This window comes from Heloderma suspectum, chromosome 4 (assembly GCF_057233095.1).
Source record: "Heloderma suspectum isolate Gila_16-S chromosome 4, 16-S_ref, whole genome shotgun sequence".
In the NCBI taxonomy this organism is placed as follows: Eukaryota; Metazoa; Chordata; class Lepidosauria; order Squamata; family Helodermatidae; genus Heloderma; species Heloderma suspectum.
Window position 1 is genome coordinate 305,364,926 of NC_139461.1, and position 19,977 is coordinate 305,384,902.

At 48.8% G+C, this 19,977-nt stretch overlaps 1 protein-coding gene across 1 annotated transcript in view; it reads left to right on the forward strand.

Annotated features, from left to right (window-relative positions):
* Nucleotides 1–19,977, forward strand: part of COL20A1 (collagen type XX alpha 1 chain) — a 193,068-nt gene that overhangs the window by 101,622 nt on the left and 71,469 nt on the right. The window contains exons 21-22 of the mRNA XM_084854383.1: nt 8,885–8,923; nt 19,072–19,210. Coding sequence (XP_084710509.1) covers nt 8,885–8,923; nt 19,072–19,210 — 178 coding nt within the window. The remainder of the gene's footprint in view (nt 1–8,884; nt 8,924–19,071; nt 19,211–19,977) is intronic.

Here is a 19,977-nt window from a genome sequence, read left to right on the forward strand (position 1 = left end):
CTAGTCTACGTAAACATTTACGTAGACTATGGTGAAAATAAGGGGAACGCAAATAGTGTAGCGTCTACAAGGGGTGGACAGAAGTAGGCCAATCCTATGGCCGTCTACGTAAATCTTTACGTAGCCTATCACGTATTATACTATCCAGTATTTTTTTTACTGGAAATGGCGGCGGCGGCAGCCAGTCGGAAGACCGGCCGCTGCAGCCGCCGCCGCCGCCGCCGCACTGCCGCTGCACCGCCACAGAACCGCCGCCAGAGCCACCACCGCCAGGAGGATTCGCCCAAGGTAAGTCCTGTCCTGGGGGGGGGCAGGGGGGCAGACCGTTTCGCCACCAATTTCGGGGGGCCGAATGCGCTGGCGTTCAGCCTCCCCGAGATTCGTGGCGAAATTCTCTGACATGCCTACCATGGTACCTCAGAAACTAAAGGGGCTCCAGTGTAGACTAGGGATGTGCGAACTCACCCCTGTCTGGGTTCTCTGGATGCCCACTCGGCTCCTGTCCCTGCTCACTGGTCCCTGGACTGCACTTGAGTCCCTCCCATGATCAGCAAGCAGCCCGCACTCACCCCAGTGGCCTCGTCGGGCTCCGCGGTTGCCTTTAAAATAAAAATGGCAATGGCAAAAATGCGCATGTTTTTATATTTTGCGAATGCGCATATTCTCATTTGTGAAATGCACATTTTTACTAAGGCGCCCATTGATGTGTTTTCGAAAATGAGCATTGTTTGAAAAAATGAGCATTTTCATGCATACACAAATATGCGCATTCGCAAAATGCGCATTTTCACATACATGACTATGCACATTCGCAAAGTGCGCATTTTCGCGTGTGCAAATTTCCGCATTTTTGCCATCGCCATTTTATTTCTCCAAAAATGGCAACCGTGAAGCTTGATGACCGTTTGCCGAGTGCAGGCAGGGGGTGAGCAGAGGCAGGGGCTCAGCGAGCGGGGCTCGTGTGTGTGGGCAAGAGCGGGTCTGCCAGATTCCCAAACTGAATCAGGTGCCCACACCGTCCCTAGTGTAGACGTTACCCTCATTTTGCATGCAAGTTCTCCATGCTGGTGTTCCACAGGGGTTTGGGGACTGAATTATGGGTTAAGAAGTAGGGGTGGATCAAGAATTAAAACAGGAGTGTTGTCCATGCAAGCACCCCTGCCTGAAATCTTCTGAGCAGAACAAAGCCAGTCACAGCCTACCGTGAACAGGCCTACCACCTCACTTCTGTTTGCACCCCTGATTTCCTCCACTACCTGCTATTCTGTCCCCCAAGGCACAAATTGTCAGGGTTGCCTCTGAGCACAGGGAGTGGCAGAGTGGCTCAGATTCTGAAGAGGAATTGCAGGAGGTGGGGGAGGAAATTTCCCAGGCTTGTCCAGGTATAGAGATACAGACTCCTCAGGCTTCAAAGGCCCAGCTGGACGGAGAGGGCCTCTCTTCACACACCCCTGTGTGAGATTGCGAACAGGGAGAGGTGGGTCTTGGAGAGCCTGAATTCTTAGATGCCAGACGCAGAGCCGAGAGAGATGGCAGGGGTGGAGCTTAGACGGTCCACCTGATTGGCCCGGCGGGAACAGCTGTGCTCCTCTCGAGTCCTCACAAGAGAGAGGGAGATCCCCACCCCTTAAGTTAGGATAGCAGCCCACTTTTTCTTCAAATGGTGGGCAACTTTCGTAGCTTTCCTCTGAACTCCCTGAAGGCATTTCTTTTGTAGACTGTGAGTCAATGACCATTTTGCATCTGTATGACCCATTGCAGTAGTGGAGTAAAAGCTGAGAACTGAAGCCTCTTGTCTGTGTTTTGATGTGGGTTCTGAAGTTTACAGCAGGGGCAAAAGGGAATCCTGACACAAATAATTTACTTTGGAGGATGTGGACAAGGTAGCAAGCAGTAAAGGGCTCCCTGGAAGATGAAGGAAGCTCACCTGGCTTCTCTTTCCCAGACTGCTGGCAACATAAAGTTGCTGCCAATGTAGTGATGCTGGTAGGGTCTTTTCCCACCAGGGATCATGGGGGTTGACCTACAACTGCAGCAAAAATTATTTAGCTATTTAGCTCTCATTTATACCCAATGAGAGGCTCAAAGGGCCCAATTCATTTCCATGGTGAGCACAAGGCAGCTTGTCCATAGGAAGTCTGTGGTTTGAGTCTCACCAGTGATGTGCTGGCTAAATAGCCTTAGCCAAGCCATGCTCTCTCGGATCCCCACCTGTAAGATGGGGATAATAACTAGTGCCATGCCGAAAACTTCTCTCACATTATTTTTGACCACTCTCATTCAATTTGACATAAAAGAAGCTGCTTTCGAAAAGAAAATTAAGGTAGAAGACATTTTGGAGAAATTCTCATCGGTTGCATTCAGGGTTCTTGTGCTTTCTTTACTTAGGAAGTGACTGAGGAGTGTGTACGAGTGTCCTGTCTTTCATTGTACAATCATCTCTCTGCACCTGCATTAGAGATGACATGTATCCACAATAGGGATGGTGGAGAATTCCGCCATGGACTCCAATGAGTCTTTCTGTCCCGGTGTCCATGGCAGAATGGACCACTCCCCTTCGCCACCCCGCAAAATTCTCCCCGGACGGACCTACCTGCCACTGGCTGGTCCGGTCTGTCCGCTGCCGTCCGCTGCCCTGGTCTGCGGCCACAAATGGCGTCCGGTGTAGTGGACGCCATTTGCGTCCCTGCTTTAGCCATGATAGGCTACGTAAATATTTACGTAGCCTGTCACAGCTAAAGCAGGGACGCAAATGGCATCCACTACGCCAGACACCATTTGTGGCTGCAGACCCGCAGTGGACGGAAGTCCGGCTGCGGATGGGCCTGGCTGGCAGCTCCGCGGACTTGCTGCGGAGCAGAGCTGGCTGGGGAGGATTCTGGGGGGAGGGACGGATCGCCTCACCCCCACTGCAGATGCCCCAGACCAGAACGGTGAGTGGGGTTCATACACCCTTAATCCACAATCACCCCTCAGAAATGTAGCATTTGGAAAGTCCTGGGGAAAGTGCTGAACCCTGATGAATGACCACCAGAGCTGAGCTAAAATTTCTCAGACAACATTTTTCTCAGAAAAATCCTGAGATTTTTCTCCCCCCCGCCCTCAAATTAGGCCACTCTGCAAAATTTCCCCAACTTTTCTTCCCCATATTTTGGTGGGTTTTGCCCTCCCTCTTTCCCCACCAATGACCTGGAATGATGCTAGGTATGGGGTATTGTGAAGAATGCAAAATGGGGGCCAGGCTGCCAACACACTTGCTGCTGTTGTCAGCAACACTGACACTGCTGTTGCAGTGGTCGTGGAAAAAAACAAAACCACTCAGGAAAAAAAAGAAAGAAGCTGTGCTACGACCCTTGCCAGTGGTGAGCCCTACCTGTGAGAAATTGTTGGAGAAATTCTCCTCTCACTGGGGAAATTCAGTGAAATTCTCCTCCCAATTTCTCTGCCCACAAATAGGGTGGAGAATTTTTGAGAGGTCATTTGTGCACAACTCTAATAACAATACTGACCTGCTTCATAGGGTTGTTGTAAGGAACATAATGCATGTGAACTGCTTTGAACGTCCTAAAATACTATATAAATCTTCAGTATTATCCTCCTCCTCTTCCCTTCAGGAGAGATGAAAGCCACAAAGCCTTGCAGGATGAGGACCCCTGGAGGATGTTTCTGTTGAGCTCCAAAGGGAGAGGGTTCAGCATTTTCTTTCCTATATGGTGCAAAGCTCCCACCTATATTTTGAGCTACCGCCCAAGAATCCCCTGGGTCTGGTCCATGGGTTGTGCAGGCCTGCTGAAGCATTAATGATACTGGAGCCAGGTGGGATCACTGCCTCACCTGCAGTGAAATGAGCAGAAACCCTTTTTGAGTAGAGGTGGAGAGGATCACAAGATTGGAGGGTCCTTTAGAGGCCATCTTTTCCACCCCCTGCTTGCTGCAGGAAATCTAGAGCATCCCCAAAAGGTGAAGGCCACCAGTGAAGGAGAGCCCACTACTCCTTTAGGTTATTGGTTCTATTGTCTAACCCCTCTTACCATCAAGAAGTTCCTTTGAACGTTCAAACCAAATCTACCCTTTTGTAAGTTAAACCCAGTAGATCTTGGCTTGCCCTCTCTGGTGCAGCAGAGAAGAAGTCTTTGTCCTCTTCTGGGTGACAGTCCTACAGGTATTTGAAGAGCGCCATCATATCCTTCTCCATCTTCTCTTCTCCAGGTTAAACCTACCCAGAAACTGGGTGGTGTTGCTTGGGAAAGGCCAATTCTCCTCTCCTTCTTCTGGAGAGGGCCAGGCATCAAGGGTTGGCATGGCCAGGCATGTGTCAAGGGCCCACACTCCAGCTGGGGGTCCACCAACAAGAGCTCCTTGGACCTGCTCCTCCTTTTCACCATTACAACCTCCTTGTTTTCCCGCCTCTCCCTCTGGCCCTGACAGTGGTGAGAAGGAGGAGCAGCAGATGCCATGGCCTACTTCTTGGCTCTCTGCCTGACAGACAAGCAAGTGGTAGCAATGATGAGAAAGAGGAGGAGGAGGAGAAATAGCAGCTGGTGACAATGACTTTGAGAACGCAGACTCACTGAGGGAGGGGGACATTGAGAGTTTTTCGCCCTCCCCCCCCCTCAAAAAAACCCTGGCACTATCTTGTATGTGCAATCAGGAGCTCTGGTTTTGCTGGGTTTCCAGTCTCAGGTAGAGAAATGTGTCTCTTGCTTCTCCTTAAAGCTCCATATCTACTGATGGTGTAGCAGCAGCATAGTGCTACCAACCAAGTAGCAGTAGTAGCAGTTCTCCTTCTCCCCCTCTCCTCCTCCCCTCCTTCTCCTCCTCCTCCTTATGCAGATGCTCAGAAAGACATCCTCTTGCATGTCCTTGCTTTTCAGGGGCATCTCTGATTTTACCATCAAAGAATCCATTGTTTCCATAGCTTTCAACTTGCCCCTTCTGCCTGGGACTGTTACAGAAGCAAATAACCGCAGTGCTTTGGTTTTTGAAGGAGTCTTTTTTTTTTTTTTACTCAACCCATCTAAATGGGGAGTACTTTATAAGTCTTCACCAAAGAGCCTTTGATTCTTCCTCTCTTATCGCTGTTTTGTATGAGTGGCAGTTCCTGATTTTTGATTCTCTGGCTCAAAGGACAAGAGAGGATTTAGCAGGGGCTTTCCTTTCCTGTAAAAGGTGAACTGCAGACGTATGCCAAAGTGTTTATATTTCCTGCAAAACAACTCACTTTACCTTCTGTGACACATTTGATTTGACAAAAATCCATTGCTATAATTAATAAAATACACCAGCACAATTATCCACGGAGTTATTGTTCTGGCCGCATTTCTTTGTGGGTAAACAATGGATCTGTCTTGAGTTGTAAGTGTCATTTTCCAGCATGCAGTCTGAAAAACAGGGAGGGTAGTAATAAATAAACAAATAGGAAATCAAAATAGTCAAGAACCAATTTGTCTGCAGGTAATTGAAATTGATCATCACATTTATTGTGATTGCAGTAATTGGCTTTTCACCCAAATCAGAAGATTCTGACAAGCGAGGGAAGGAGGAAATAAAGAGCGCACATGATGGGGAAAGTGGCAGAGGCAGGATAACAAGGATGAGAGATCCCCACCCTTCTCTGAGGCAGATGAAAATCAAGGCACTTTTACACTGAATTCTAGCTCTGGGTTGGAAGTTATACCTGTGTTCCCAAGCCTATTTGTCTCATTCACACGTTACGTTAAACCAAATGTTAAAGGCATACTCCCAGAAAATGTAATGTGTGACTCGGCAATCATGGCTAGGGTGTTGGCTTCAGATGTGGGACACCCAGATTGCAGGACAAGCTGAGATTAGGGATATCAGAGAATTCCGCCATGGATCTCGGTGAGGCCGAATGCTAGTGCATTCAGCCACCCGAAATCCATGGTGGAACGAAGCGCCCCCCCCCCCGCGAAAGGTGCGCGAAACGGGACACCTACCTGCTGCCGTTCGCGCTGCGTTGCAAATGGCAGCTGCATTCGTGGCCGCCATTCGCTTCTTTGCTATAGCCATGATAGGCTATGTAAATACTTACGTAGCCTATAACGGCTAATGCAGAGATGCCATTTGCGTCCTTGCAGAAGCCGTGATAGGCTGCGTAAGTATTTATGTAGCCTATCATGGCAAAAAAAGGGAACGCAAATGGCGGCGGCTACGGCGGCTGCCATTTGCCTTCCCTTTTTTTTTGGCCATGATAGCCTACATAAATATTTATGTAGGCTATTACGGCAAAAGAGAGGGGCTCAAATGGCATAGTGGCCACCATTTGCACCCATCTCTTTTGCCGTAATAGGCTACGTAAATATTTAAGTAGCCTATCATGGTAAAAAAAAAAAAAGGGAACGCAAATGGCGGCCACCATAGCTGCCACCATTTGCATTCACTGTTGTTGTGTTTTTTTTGCCATGATAGACTACGTAAATACTTATGTAGCCTATCACAGCAGCTTGGCAGGACGCAAATGGCGGCCGCCATTTGCATCCGCAGCAGCCTGGCTGCGGGCGGAACTGCAGCTGTGGATGGCCCTGGCCGGCGGCTCCATGGAGCCGCTGCGGAGTGGAGCCGGCCAGGGAGGATTCCGGGGGGAGGGATGGAGTGCCTCTCCCCCCACCGCATCCCTAGCTGAGATTCCCTCTTTTACGTGTTAGAATCATAGAATAGTAGGGTTGGAAGGGGCCTGTAAGACCATTGAGTTCAACCCCTGCTCAGTGCAGGAATCTAAGTCAAAGCATCTCTGACAGGTGGCTGTCCAGCTTCATCTTAAATGCCTCCAGTGTGGGAGAGCCCACCACCTCCCTAGGTCATTGGCTCCATTGTCGTACTGCTCTCACAGTCAGGAAGTTTTTCCTGATGTTCAGGAACTCTGTCCTCTGCATCAGGCCATCCTACTGGAGAATTCTTTCTCACCTCTTGTGTTTGCTCTGGGCACTGCAAATCCTAAGGATGCCCTCAGTCAGATAAACTGTATAATTAAAAAGAAATGTCTGGGTTTATTTGTTTTTTGAGAAAGCTTCAGTGGAAAAGTACAACAAGCCAAAGCCATTTTAAAGCTTTAATTGAAGATGTTTGACATCATGCAGCTTTTGTCTGAAAAGAAAAGCATCTAGGGCCTCTTCATGAATTATGCCTTTAGGTGCACTCCTAAATTTTAAGTCAAACTGTGAATGTGTGTTTACAAGCATGTATGTCATTGAGATTCACCTGTCAGAGAGCTGGATCTGTGTGCAGCTCCCTGGTGACTACATGGTCTGCAAGACCCATGGATGAGTAGCCAGGCATCAGCATGTGTTTTGCATGCAAACAGTCTCAGCTTCAGTTCCTGGCATTTCCAGGTAAAGGCTTTCAGAGAGCAGGTGTGGGGGAAAGCCTCTGCATGAAACGCTGGAGAGATTCTGCCAGTCAGAGTACATAACACAGGGCTACACCAAGGGTATAGAACCTCTTTCAGCCTGAGGACTGAATTCTATTTTGGAGAAGGTTTTGGGAGCTGCATTCCACTGTTTGGGGGGGGGGGAGGCAAAAGGGACAGGGACAAGAATACTGGCATAGTTTAGCTTAAAGCTTTTACAGCCTGGCCAATGGTCACGAATGCTGGGAGTTGTAGTCCAAAGCATCTGGAGGGCAGCAAGTTGGGGAAGGCTGAACTGAACCTTTGGAGAAGCATTTCAACCTTCCGTAGTGGGGGGAAAACTGCACAAAATCCAGGAAACTCCCAAACATTTGGTGGTTGGGTAAAAGGGGGCACAACCAGGGGAAGAGGAAGGGAGTGTAGCCTTCTGGGAAACCACACAGGGTCAGATTTGGCCCCTGAGCCTGCATTTCTGCACCTCTGGGCCACATGAAGCAGCTTCAGCTGATTTGCCACCTATGGCCTCTCCTGGACATGGATAGCTTGGCCACAGTGTTACAGGTGCTAGTAACCTCAAGACTGGATTACTGCAATGTGCTGCATGTGGGGCTGCCCTTGAAGCTGCTCCGGAAGCTGTAGCTTGTGCAGAACGCAGCAGCTCGGCTGTTGTCAGGAGCTGCCCCTTTCCAGCATGTAACTCCTTTGCTGAGGGAACTGCACTGGCTGTCCATTCACTACCAGGCTAGCTTTAAGCTTTTGGCATGAGCATACAAAGCCCTAAACAACTTGGGACCAGGATACCTGAGACAGAGGCTTCTTCCTTACCAACTTGCCCGGTCACTGAGGTCATCAGAGTGCACGTTCCTGGTGGTTTCCCATGGACCTATGGCCCGGTCAGAGTCCACCAGGAAAAGATCCTTCAGTGTGTCAGCCCCCTTCCTTTGGAACTCCCTGCCCCTGGAGGTCAGGCAGGCACGAACACTGTGTTGTTTCTGGCGCCTTCTGAAAACAGCACTGTTCCAGGAAGCATTCCTTAACTGACCAGCCACAGTTTCTATTCTGTTTTTAAAATAGCATGATTTTAATCTGGTGTTTTAATCTTTTTTATCCTTTTACTGTTTTATCTCTTGTGTTCACCACTCCAACATCTGTTCTAGATATGGAGCAGTACACAACTATTGTAAATAAATAAATAATCTAATGACCTCAATCACTGTAAGGTAGATTTGTAATAATAAGTGCAGAATGTAAATTTTCTCGTGGTGCTTTTTCTCGGAGATGAAATGGGGGACAGGGAAAAAAGGCAGGAAGGGGAAAAAACTTAATGTGTGTGTGTGGGGGGGATTCTCAAATTTTGGGAGGTCTGGGGGTCAGAAGCTGTGACACTGTTGTTGTTTTTTCCATGGAAAATATTCATTCCTTAACTCAGTTGCTTTGCTCTCCTCTGCATTGAATGCAAATAGACATTTGATTGGTTTCATGCTGCTTTCCCTTTCCCTCTTCCATGTCATGCTGCAGATTGTCCTGCTCTGGACTCCATGGAAGGCTCCCTGCAAGGTAGGCTTCTCAGCATGCTCCTCGATGATGAAAAACAGCAGCCCCTTCTCTTTGAGTTCCTCAAAGTTCTAGGTGGTGTATAAGCATCAAAGATAAGATAGACGCTATCTGCAGGCTTACGGTCTAATTGGCATTCTCTATAACAGACACTAAGGTCCTGCATCTCCAGGCCACATGCCACACGCCCGGCGGCAGGAGAGATTTAGCCAGAGAGAAAAAGAATAAAAGCAACAACCCAGGTTCGATTCTGGAGCTGGCTGCTGGAGAATGTTTCTAGCAGAATTCTATCCAACTACAGCAATTTCCAGAATATTGGGGTGCTGACATGAAGTTGCTTGGAGACTAGTACTCTCCCAGTTCTCCCAGAAAAAAGGGCAGAGGTGCCCCCCCCCGATTGCCTAGGGGGCTGCATGCATGAGCGCGCATGTGCACACACGAGCGTGCATGCACCTGGAATGATCAGGGAGAAAAGTCTGCTGTTATCAAGACTAATGGATAAAGAAAAGGGAGAAGTGGAGATCGTTTTCTAGGACCCAACAGGTGACTGCACTGTCTTGTTTGCTGTAGGAATGTCAGAGAATTCCGCCACGGATCTTGGTAAAGCTGAATGCCAGTGCATTCGGCCCCCTGAAATCCATGGCAGAATGAAGCCCCCGCCCCCCCCACCCACAAAAGGTGCGCAAAACGGAGCACTTACCTCCTGCCATCCGCGCTGAATTGCGAACGGCGGCTACGCTGCGGCCGCCATTCGCTTGTTCATCATAGCTGTGATAGGCTACGTAAATACTTACGTAGCCTATCACGGCCAACGCAGGGACTCCTACGTAAATATTTACTATGTAGTAAGTATTTACATAGCCTATCAAGGCAAGCCCCCCCCCAAAAAAGTGTACGTAAATGGCGGTGACTACGGTGGCCGCCATTTGCATTCCGTTTTCCCCGCCGTTTTAGCTTACGTAAATATTTACATAAGCTATTACGGCGGGAAAAAAAGGAATGCAAATAGCGCCCACTATGCTCTTTGCATTCCCCTTTTTTTCACCGTAATAGCCTACATAAATTTATGTAGGCTAAAACGGCTAAAAATACGGAATGCAAATGGCAGCCGCCATAGCTGCTGCCATTTGCGTACGCTGTTTTGTTTTGTTTTGGGTTATTTTGGTTTGCCGTAATAGACTATGTAAATACTTATGTAGCCTATCACAGCAGCTTCGCTGGACACAAATGGTGGCCAGTACGGTGGCCGCCATTTGCATCCGCAGCAGCCCGTCTGCGGACGGAACTCCGGCTGATGACGGCTCTGGCTGGCGGCTCTGCGGAGCCGGCCGGGCAGGATTCCGGGGGGAGGAACGGATCGCCTCCCCCCCATCGAGGATTTCGGGGGGAAGGACGGAGCGCCTCCCCCCCCACCGCGGATGTCCCTGGATGAAACCAGGTAAGTGTTTCGTACATCCCTAGTTTGCTGTGCCTTTGGAGCAAAACTTTGTTGTGGAGGGAAGAGCTGAGCTCAATTGAGCTCAGTTGAAGCCAAGGCATGGAGATAATGTGGGAGACAGAGGTTAAGAGCAAAGAGGATGCTAGTTCCTTCCTTTACCATTTTATCATAATCATGGACTATGTGTCCCGCCCCCGCCCCCGTACATTTAGGGTCCATTTTGAAGTCCATTTTTAATTTAATATTAGATCACCTTGAGCCTCTCTCCAATAAAATACACTTCCATGGTCCTTGCTGCATGTAGGCATGCTTGCTTCCCATCTACTGAGCCTCCACATTTATAAAATAAAACACAGTGAATTACACAATACACACACACCCTTCCCGGTACTCCCTGTGTTGCCAGAAATTGGCTTTTTTTAGGATTCAGGAACAATGAACACACCAGTGGGTGAAGGCTAAAGATTTTATTAAACAGGAACAAACTAACACAACAAGGACTGGAAGCAAAACACCCCAAGGCAATAATTACAGCAAGACACTGCAAAGCAAGATTCTAAGAGCATCTTTACACCAGCCTAAAATCCCACATGTAAAACAGGGCTTTCTGCTTCCATTTTAAATGCAGGATCATGACAGACACCCTTTACACGCACTTCCTTCCCTCTCCCCTTTCCCCCCTCCTTTCCCCCCTTATCTGAGTCTTCAATATATTTCTTTATACAGCCGCTAGATGGCGCTGTGGTCTAGCGCTTATAGCGACTTTTCCTTTTTCACGGAGGGAAGTCAAGCGAACTCAAATGCTGTAATTTGATAGCTCATTATCTCCAATCTTTAAACAAAACGAATAAAGGTCGGTTAGTGTGGGAGGTAGGGATGCCATAGAAATCTGCTGCGGATTCAAATGAGGCCAGATTCTTTGGAGTCTGGCCTTAGGAATCCGCCGCGGATTGGGACCACTGACCTCTGCTCCAGGAGGACTGGAGGCGGAATGGCACTAGGCTGCTTTTTGCCAGCCAGAGCCATTCACCTCCTCCCTGCAGATAGCCATGTCTTTAAAAAAGGAAAAGAAAAGAGATTGGCAGGATGTGCCCATAGACTTAGACGCAAATAGAGCCATGAATCTTGCATCCAAGTCTATGTGTCCATAGGCTTATACAAAAGATTCATGGCTCTAGTTGCATCTATGGGCACATCCTGCCGATTGCCTTTTTTTAAAAAGACATGGCGATCAGCAGGGAGGAGGCGAACGGATCTGGCCGGCAGGAGGAAAGGTAAGTGGCCCCCAAGCTGGTTCCCTCCCCCCAGAATCCTTGCGGAGCAGAGCTGCTCCGGAGGATTCTGGGTGGGGGGAGGAACGAATCATCTCCCCCCACACACAGATTCCCCACTGGAATGGACGGTGGGGAATCCGTACACTCCTAGTGGGAGATGCCCTGGGGGTTGACGACATCATCTAAAGGACCTACAAACTTCCATGAGTAACCAATCTCAATAGCAGGATGAAAGCTCCAAGTGAAGAAGCCCTAAGGCTTACATCCCTATAGTTGCTGGGAAGCACCTCAAAATGGCAAGGGACAGGTGCTCTTCCCAGGTTGGCCTGCATTGAGATTCCACCCTGGAAGTGTCTCAGGGACTCATATATGCTATTATGCTCATATTAATCCCACCTATGGTCTGGCCATACTCCAGTGACTTTGAAAATATTTAGTCACTCTTGCAAAGTGAAAGGATTCGCTTGAACCATTGGCAAGCAGCCAGCTAGGGATGGACGAGAGTCCCTTACCTGTTCTCAAAGCTTGCTTCGCGGTGGGAGGGAGGCGCTTCGGTTCTCCCCCCGAAGTTCAGGCGAGGGGGGGGAGGCGCCCCGCCTCGCCCAGCCGAAATTCAGGCCAGGGGGGATGCGCCCCATCCCTCGCCGGCGAAATTCAGGCCAGGTAGAAGCGCCCCGTCTACCCGGCCGCGAAAAAAAAAGTAAAAACACACACACACACCCCCGTGATAGGCTACGTAACGATTTACGTAGTCTATCACGGCTAGATTTCCAAAGTCAGCCGTGATAGGCTACGTAAATCGTCACGTAGCCTATCACGGGTGATTTTGGGGGGAAAAAAAGCATGTACGCAAATGGCAGCTCCCATGGGGACTGCCATTTGCGTTCCTTATTTTGACACGTCTAGTCTACTTAAAGTTTTACGTAGACTATGGTGAAAATAAGGGCAATGCAAATAGCGTTCCCTTATTTTCGCCATCTTTTGAGTTCTTCAAAGTTCTAGGTGGTGTATCTAAATCTTTACGTAGACTGGACGTGCCAAAATAAGGAATGGAAATGGCGGCGCCCATGGGCCGCCGCCATTTGCATACGTGCTTTTTTTTTTTTTTTCAAGCTCACCCGTGATACGTGACGATTTACGTAGCCTATCACGACTGACTTTGGAAAGCTAGCCGTGATAGGCTACGTAAATCGTTACGTAGCCTATCATGGGTGTGTTGTTTTTTTTTTACTTTACTTTTTTTTTTGCAATGGCAGCGGCGGCAGCCGGTCAGGAGACCGGCCGCCGCCCCCGCCCCCGCTGAACCACCGCCGAACCGCTGCCGGGACCCGCCGCCGAGAGGGACATTCGGCCACGGTAAGTCCCATCCCGGGGGGGGGCAGGGGGCCGGTGGAGAATTTCCCCACCAATATCGGGGGGCCGAATGCATTGGCATTCGGCCTCCCGAAGATTCGGGGACAAATTCTCCGCCATCCCTACAGCCAGCATAGATAGCTATATGTCCATCCCAGACACTCCTGCCCATACTCAGTGGTAGACCGTGAAGTCTAGCCAAGGACCATAAAGGTAAATAATAGCCTCTCAGGTTGTACCATCTCACACAGATAGCTGGCTCTGAGAAATAATAAGGAAGTGTGAGAACCATAGCTGGCTGCTTAAAGCAACAGGCCCAGCCGGAAGTCTAGGCACAGAAAGGAGCAATAGTTGCTCACCACTATTGTTGTTGTTGTTGTTGTTAATTTACATGTATATACCGCCCTGTAGCCGAAGCTTTCTGGGAAGTTTGCAAACATTAAAACATTACAGTACAGTATACAAAGTTTAAAAACCATTTACATAAAAGCATACATACGATATATACAGACAACATATATCTAAAAACAACTTTGAACTAAAAACTTTTTTAAAAAATCCAACAATAAAACAACACGGCTTAAGAACAGTATACAAAAGCCAGCAAAAGGGAATGAGAGTTCTAAAAAGGGAGGGCCTGACAGAATAACAGAGTCTTTAATGCCTGCTTAAAAACCTTCAATGAGGTTGGCAGGCACATTTCAACCGGCAGGTTGTTCCACAGCTGAGGGCGGCAAAGGGAAAGGTCCTCTTGCGCGTGGCTTCCAGTCCCACATGAGGCAGCTGTGGCAGAGAACCCTCAGAGGACCTTGGGTGGCGGACTGGGATGTAGGGAAGAAAGCGCTCACTAACTCCTCGAAATTGCAGCAGCCCTCCGCATTCCCACTACCCTCCCAAGGAAATGGGCTCCATAAACGATGGCCCTGCTTACTTTTGCTGGGAGCACCAGAAGAGATCCAAGGCTAGGGGTGTATGAAACCCCACTTACCTAGCTCTGCTGGGGTCCGCAGGTGGGGGGAGGTGATCCGTTCCTCTCCCCGGAATCCTTGACAGGGGTGAGGCAATCCGTTCCTCCCCCCTGGAATCCTGCCTCCAGCCACTGCCGGGCTGCTGCAGATGCAAATGTCCCCTACGCCATTTGCGTCCCTGCTTTAGCCATGATAGGCTATGTAAATATATACATAGCCTATCACGGGCCGGCGTAGGGATGCAAATGGCAGCCGCTACGATGGCTGCCATTTGCGGCCGCAGCAGCCCGGCAGCGGCCGGAGCCGCCGCTGTCGCTGCCACCACCGCTTCATCTGCTGCCGGAGCCACCACGAGAGCCGCAGCCAGGTAGGCTCCATTTCGCGGGGCTTTCTTGGGGTGGTGGGGCAGGTTGCTCCATTCCGCCATGGATTCCGGGGGGCCAATTTCACTGGAATTCGGCCTCCCTGGGATCCGTGGCAGAATTCTCTAACATCCCTATCCAAGGTGGCTGTGTTGGAGGGCTCCACCTCTCCCAGCCCTCCCAGCCAGCATGGCCACACAGGGAGTGCAATAGAGGAAGGCCACGCATACCTGAACCTGAGCAATGCGTTGCTGAGGCCAAGGGGCCAGGCCAGAGTCAGCAGCTTTCTAAGATCAGATGGGCAACCCTGGCTGTTTGGCTCCTTGGTCCCTGCTGGTGTGGGGGCTGCGGTAGCCCCTTCTGGCCCTCTGAAGGAGATGGAGCTGCAGCACAGCCAAGACAGGTCAACCGTTGCCTCCACTTGGGAGCTTCTGCACTGGAGCACGGAGGAAAGCACCATGGCCAGAGTCCCCAGCTGGACCCCCAATGCCTTACAAGGACCATGGAAGCTGGCAGCTCCAATTTCAGTGGGGCTGTGAATCCATTAATGGGTTTCAGTCAGAACCAGCCAGAGCTCTAAAGGAACTATTCAAGGTGCTGAACCTATTTTGGGGATAGGACTCAGCACCAGTCTCCACTGGCAAAGACCTCCCATCAAAGATGGGCCATCTGTTCTCTTTTATAGAGGACCATCCTTTTTTCATTCTGTGTGTCCAGTATATATACCCTGGGCTCCCCCTACCACTGTGTACTTTCCTGGCAGTGGGAAGGAATGTTCAAAGCATACAGCATTGCAAGCTAGGAGGGGGGAACTGTCTGAATTTACCTTAAAATCATACTACTACAAAGCTAGTTCAGGGTGAGGGCAGAGCCCAATCAGGAAGCACTGCCCTCACTCTCCATTAGCCTTGTCTCCCTAGAATGACATAGTGTCTCAGAGACAAATGCTGTGGACATAATTAGGGATGGCGGAGAATTTCTCCCCGAAACTTCAGGGGGCCGAGCGCCAACGTGTTCGGCCCCCCGAACAAGTTTCGGGGAGAAATCCTCCGCCCCCCCCGCCCCCCACACCCCCCCTGGGACGGGACTTACCTTCGCCGAATGTCCCTCCCGGCGGCGGGTCCAGCCGGCGGTTCAGCGGGTGTTCGTGTGGGGCGGGAGCGGCAGCCGGTCTTTCGAGCGGCTGCCGCTGCCGCCATTCCAATACAAGAAAAAAAAAAAAAACGCCCCCGTGATAGGCTACGTGACGATTAACGTAGCCTATCATGGCTAGATTTGCAAAGTCAGCCGTGATAGGCTACGTAAATCGTCACGTAGCCTATCATGGGTGACTTTAAAAAAAAAAAAGCACGTACGGATAATGGAGGCCCCCACAGGGAGCTGCCATTCGCATTCCTTATTTGGTCGCTGTAGTCTACGTAAAGATTTACGTAGACTACGGCGAAAATAAGGGCAACGCATAGCGTTGTTTTTGTTTTTTTAAACTTTCGCGTTCGCGGCCGGGCGAGGCGGGAAGCCTCCTCCCCGGCCTGAATTTCGGCTGGGGTGAGGCGGGAAGCCTCAACCCCCGGCCTGAACTTCACGGGGGGAGCAGCAAAGCGCCTTCCTCCCACCGCGAACAAGCTTCGGCGAAAGGTAAGTGACTTTCGTCCACCCCTAGACATAATACACCTCGACTTCAGCAAAGCTTTCGACAAAGTGCCCCATGATATCCTGATGAGCAAACTAGCTCAAAGTGGGCTAGATGAAACAACGATCCGGTGGATCCACAGTTGGATACAGAATCGGACTCAAAGAGTGCTTATCAATGGGACCTTCTCAAACTGGGGAGAGGTAACGAGTGGGGTACCGCAGGGCTCAGTCCTGGGCCCAGTGCTCTTCAACATTTTTATGAATGACTTGGAGGAGAACGTGCAGGGAATGCTGATCAAATTTGCAAATGACACAAAATTGGGCGGGATACCTAATACTTTGGAAGACAGAAACAGAATTCAAAGTGATCTGGATAGACTGGAGCGCTGCACAGAAAACAACCGAATGAAATTTAATAGGGATAAATGCCAAGTTCTGCACCTAGAAAAAAGAAACCAAATGCACAGTTGCAAGATGGGGGATACTTGGCTCAACAACACTACAAGTGAGAAGGATCTTGGAACTGTTGTAGATCACAAGCTGAATATGAGCCAACAATATGATGTGGCTGCAAAGCAGGCAAATGCTATTTGGGGCTGCATTCATAGAAGTATAGCTTCCAAATCCTGGGAAGTACTAGTTCCCCTCTACTCAGCACTGGTTAGGCCTCATCTGGAGTACTGTGTCCAGTTCTGGGCACCACACTTTAAGAAGGATGCAGACAAACTGGAGAAGGTTCAGAGGAGGGCAGCTAAGATGATCAGGGGACTGCAAACAGAGCCCTAGAGACTGAAAGAACTGGGCATGTTTAGACTTGAGAAGAGAAGACTGAGGGGAGATGGGATAGCACTTTTCAAGTACCTGAAAGGTTGTCACAGACAGGAAGGCCAGGATCTCTTCTCGATCATCCCAGAATGCGGGACATGGAATCATGGGCTCAAGTGACAGGAAGCCAGATTCCGGCTGAACATCAGGAGAAACTTCCTGACTGTTAGAGCAATACGACAATGGAACCAGTGACCTAGGGTGGTGGTGGGCTCTCCCACACTGGATGCATTCAAGATGAGGCTGGACAGGCACCTGTCATGGATGCTCTGACTTGGATTCCTGCATTGAGCAGGGGGTTGGACTCGATGGTCTTCTAGGCCCCTTCCAAACCTACTATTCTATGATTCTATGAAACCTGATTGGCTGCATGCTGATGTCACTCTTATTAGGAAGAACAAGTGTTATTCTTCAGACAACCAAACTGTAGCTGATTGGGCTGCAAAGGGCAATGAACAAGCATGAAAAAGATACATTTTGGGGTTCTTTGAGGAAATGCCCCTGATAGCCCCTTGATAGCCTCAAAATGTTTGTGTGAAAACAATGGGCTCAGCCCTTGCAGTGACACATATTACGGAGCATGTGATCGTGCCAGAAGATCCAGAGAAGCATTTCTTTTGTGAATATTCCTTTGCAACCGGTGTGTACCCATGAGTGGAAAAATAGAAAGGATTTCACAAGCAGAGTTGCCTGGTGCCTCACCTGCATCCCTCTGACCTTCCAGACATATATCCCTGTCCCTGTCCCTGTCCCTGTCTCTCTGTCTCTCTCTCTCTCTCTCTCTCTCTCTCTCTATCTATCTATCATCTATCATCTATCAATCATCTATCATTTACAGCTGTAGCTCCTACTTTTGCCTGATAACATTGTTAGCATCTGGTGCAAACCTTAATTGAGATGAATAGATTTCAAGGTTAGGATATTTTGCTAAAATTTAATCCAGCAAGAGTTCTAATTCTACAAAAATAGACCCCCACACACATACATACATACACATTCTATAGAATAGAAGTGTTGGGGAGATGAAACTGATAGGATCAGGATATTGATTAAAATTTTAACACATTCCCCTTACTATTTATGCAGTTATCTCTCTTCCAGTTGTTTCTTCCCTCTGCCCCCACCCCAGCCTCAGCTTTCCATAAATTCAGATAAGCAAAGGGAAGGGGGTGGGGAACTGGTGATTGCAGAGTCCTCTTGTATTAAAGACTTTAGAAAGTGCCTTATAGAGCTTTAATGAGGAGCTGGAGAAGAGACGAAAGGCTCCAAGGGCCTGGAGATGAGTTTTTCTTTTTTTGTGGGAAATGTGTATTTGTCATATAACTCAGGTCAGCCCTTGCTTAGCAGTTTCAAGAGATGGGGGGCAGGGGGGGGGAGACACAAAAATGGAAAAGAGCATTTTAATTTTCTCCCAGCTTGTTCAATACAGCATGTGAGCTGATGCAATTTTAGAGAAACTGTATGGATCTTTATAGATGATTCACACCATTTCATTTCATTTCATCTCATCTCATCTCATTTCATTTCATTTATTACATTTCTATACCGCCCAATAGCTAAAGCTCTCTGGGTGGTTTACAAAGATTAAAAACCGTAAAAATAAGGTATTATGTATAATATAGAAACAGCTTAGTATAAACATATAAACAGGACACACACACACACACACACACACACAATATCCCATGACCTGATTAAAAACTTATCATATGCTGCCAGATGCCTGGGAGTAGAGGAAAGTCTTAGCCTGGTGCCGAAAAAGAAACCAGTGTTGGTGCCAGGCACACCCTCCTTTTATGAAATGACCCCTTTGGCGCAATCCTGTGGATTGAGTAGTGGAGGTTGGTGGCTGGCTTCTATTTCAGTGGAGTGGTGAGTCCACTCCGGGTTTCAGTCAGAGCCAGTCAGAACTTTAAAGGAGCTATCCAAGGTGCTAAACCCATTTTGGAGACAAGGTTTGGAACTGTGGATAAAGAGGAGACGGGAAACCATGAGCTTCCCTGACTCAGGGCGTGCCAAGTCGGGCCAGCTTGGGGGTCTGTGGAGTGGCATCCAGGGGGTCAGGCTGGCGAGAACTCACTGAGCTCCACCCCCAAACCAGACTCCCCTGCCATCCCTACCAGCAGAATCTGCAAGTCGGATTCATTAGAAATCTGAACTCATTTGAACCCACAGTAGACTTCTCCAACATCCCTAGTTGGTTATCAATGTTAGTATTAGATCCCAGCTTACTCCCAGGAAGAATGATGCCCCCCTCTGGCTGCCTTTCCACCATCTTCTCTTTCTCTGCTTTCTCTAGGTTTTGACATGATGGAGGCATTTGGACTGATGGAAAAGGAGTATGCGTCCATCAAAGGGGTCGCCATGGAGCCCTACATCTTCCTCGGGACTCATACTTATACACTTTTCAGAGACATCCAGCTAACCCGGAAAACAAGGTAATGTGAGGAAGTACATCAAGAGGCCAGATGGCAAGATTTCCATTTAAAAACTAGTATGTACCTCAAACACAGCCATTGGACTAGGAATCTCCTAGCAGGTCCACACATTTTATTCTAGAGCTGAGCCAAAATTTCTCAGAAGGCATTTTTCTTAGAAAATTTCTGAGATCTTTCTCTTTCTCACCTTGCCGCCCACCAGAAAAAGAAGTCCACTTCTCAGAATCTTCTCCAAATATTTTCCACCATACATTTTTTTCTGACAGCTGCCACGCACACACAAACACACACACACAGAGTGAAAGAGAGAGAGATTGAGAGAGAGAGAGAGAGAGAGAGAGAGAGAAGGCCCCAGAATGATGCCAGGTCCACGGAACTCTGAAGGATGCCAAATTGTGGATGAGTTGTCAACATAGTTGTTGCTGTTGCAACTTTCAGTGGTACCAAAACCAGGAAGAACCTTACAAAAAAATGAAAAACCTGTTCTATTGTCCCTGCTGATAGTGAGCCCCACTGCTGAGGAACTGTTAGAGAATTTCAGCTCACCCTTTAGAGAAATTTGGTGAATCCCCCCCCTACTGCCCACAAATAGGGTGGAGAATTTTGAGAGACCACTTGTGCTCAGCTCTAGTTTATTTGGCAGGATGCTGCTACAGCTACAAGCAATAGTAATATCCTCTTAAATTACCTCCATATGTTTATGCATGTTATATTGGATTTTGAGAGCTGGTGCAGTGAAGCCTGTGAACTGAGAAACTCCCTATTCG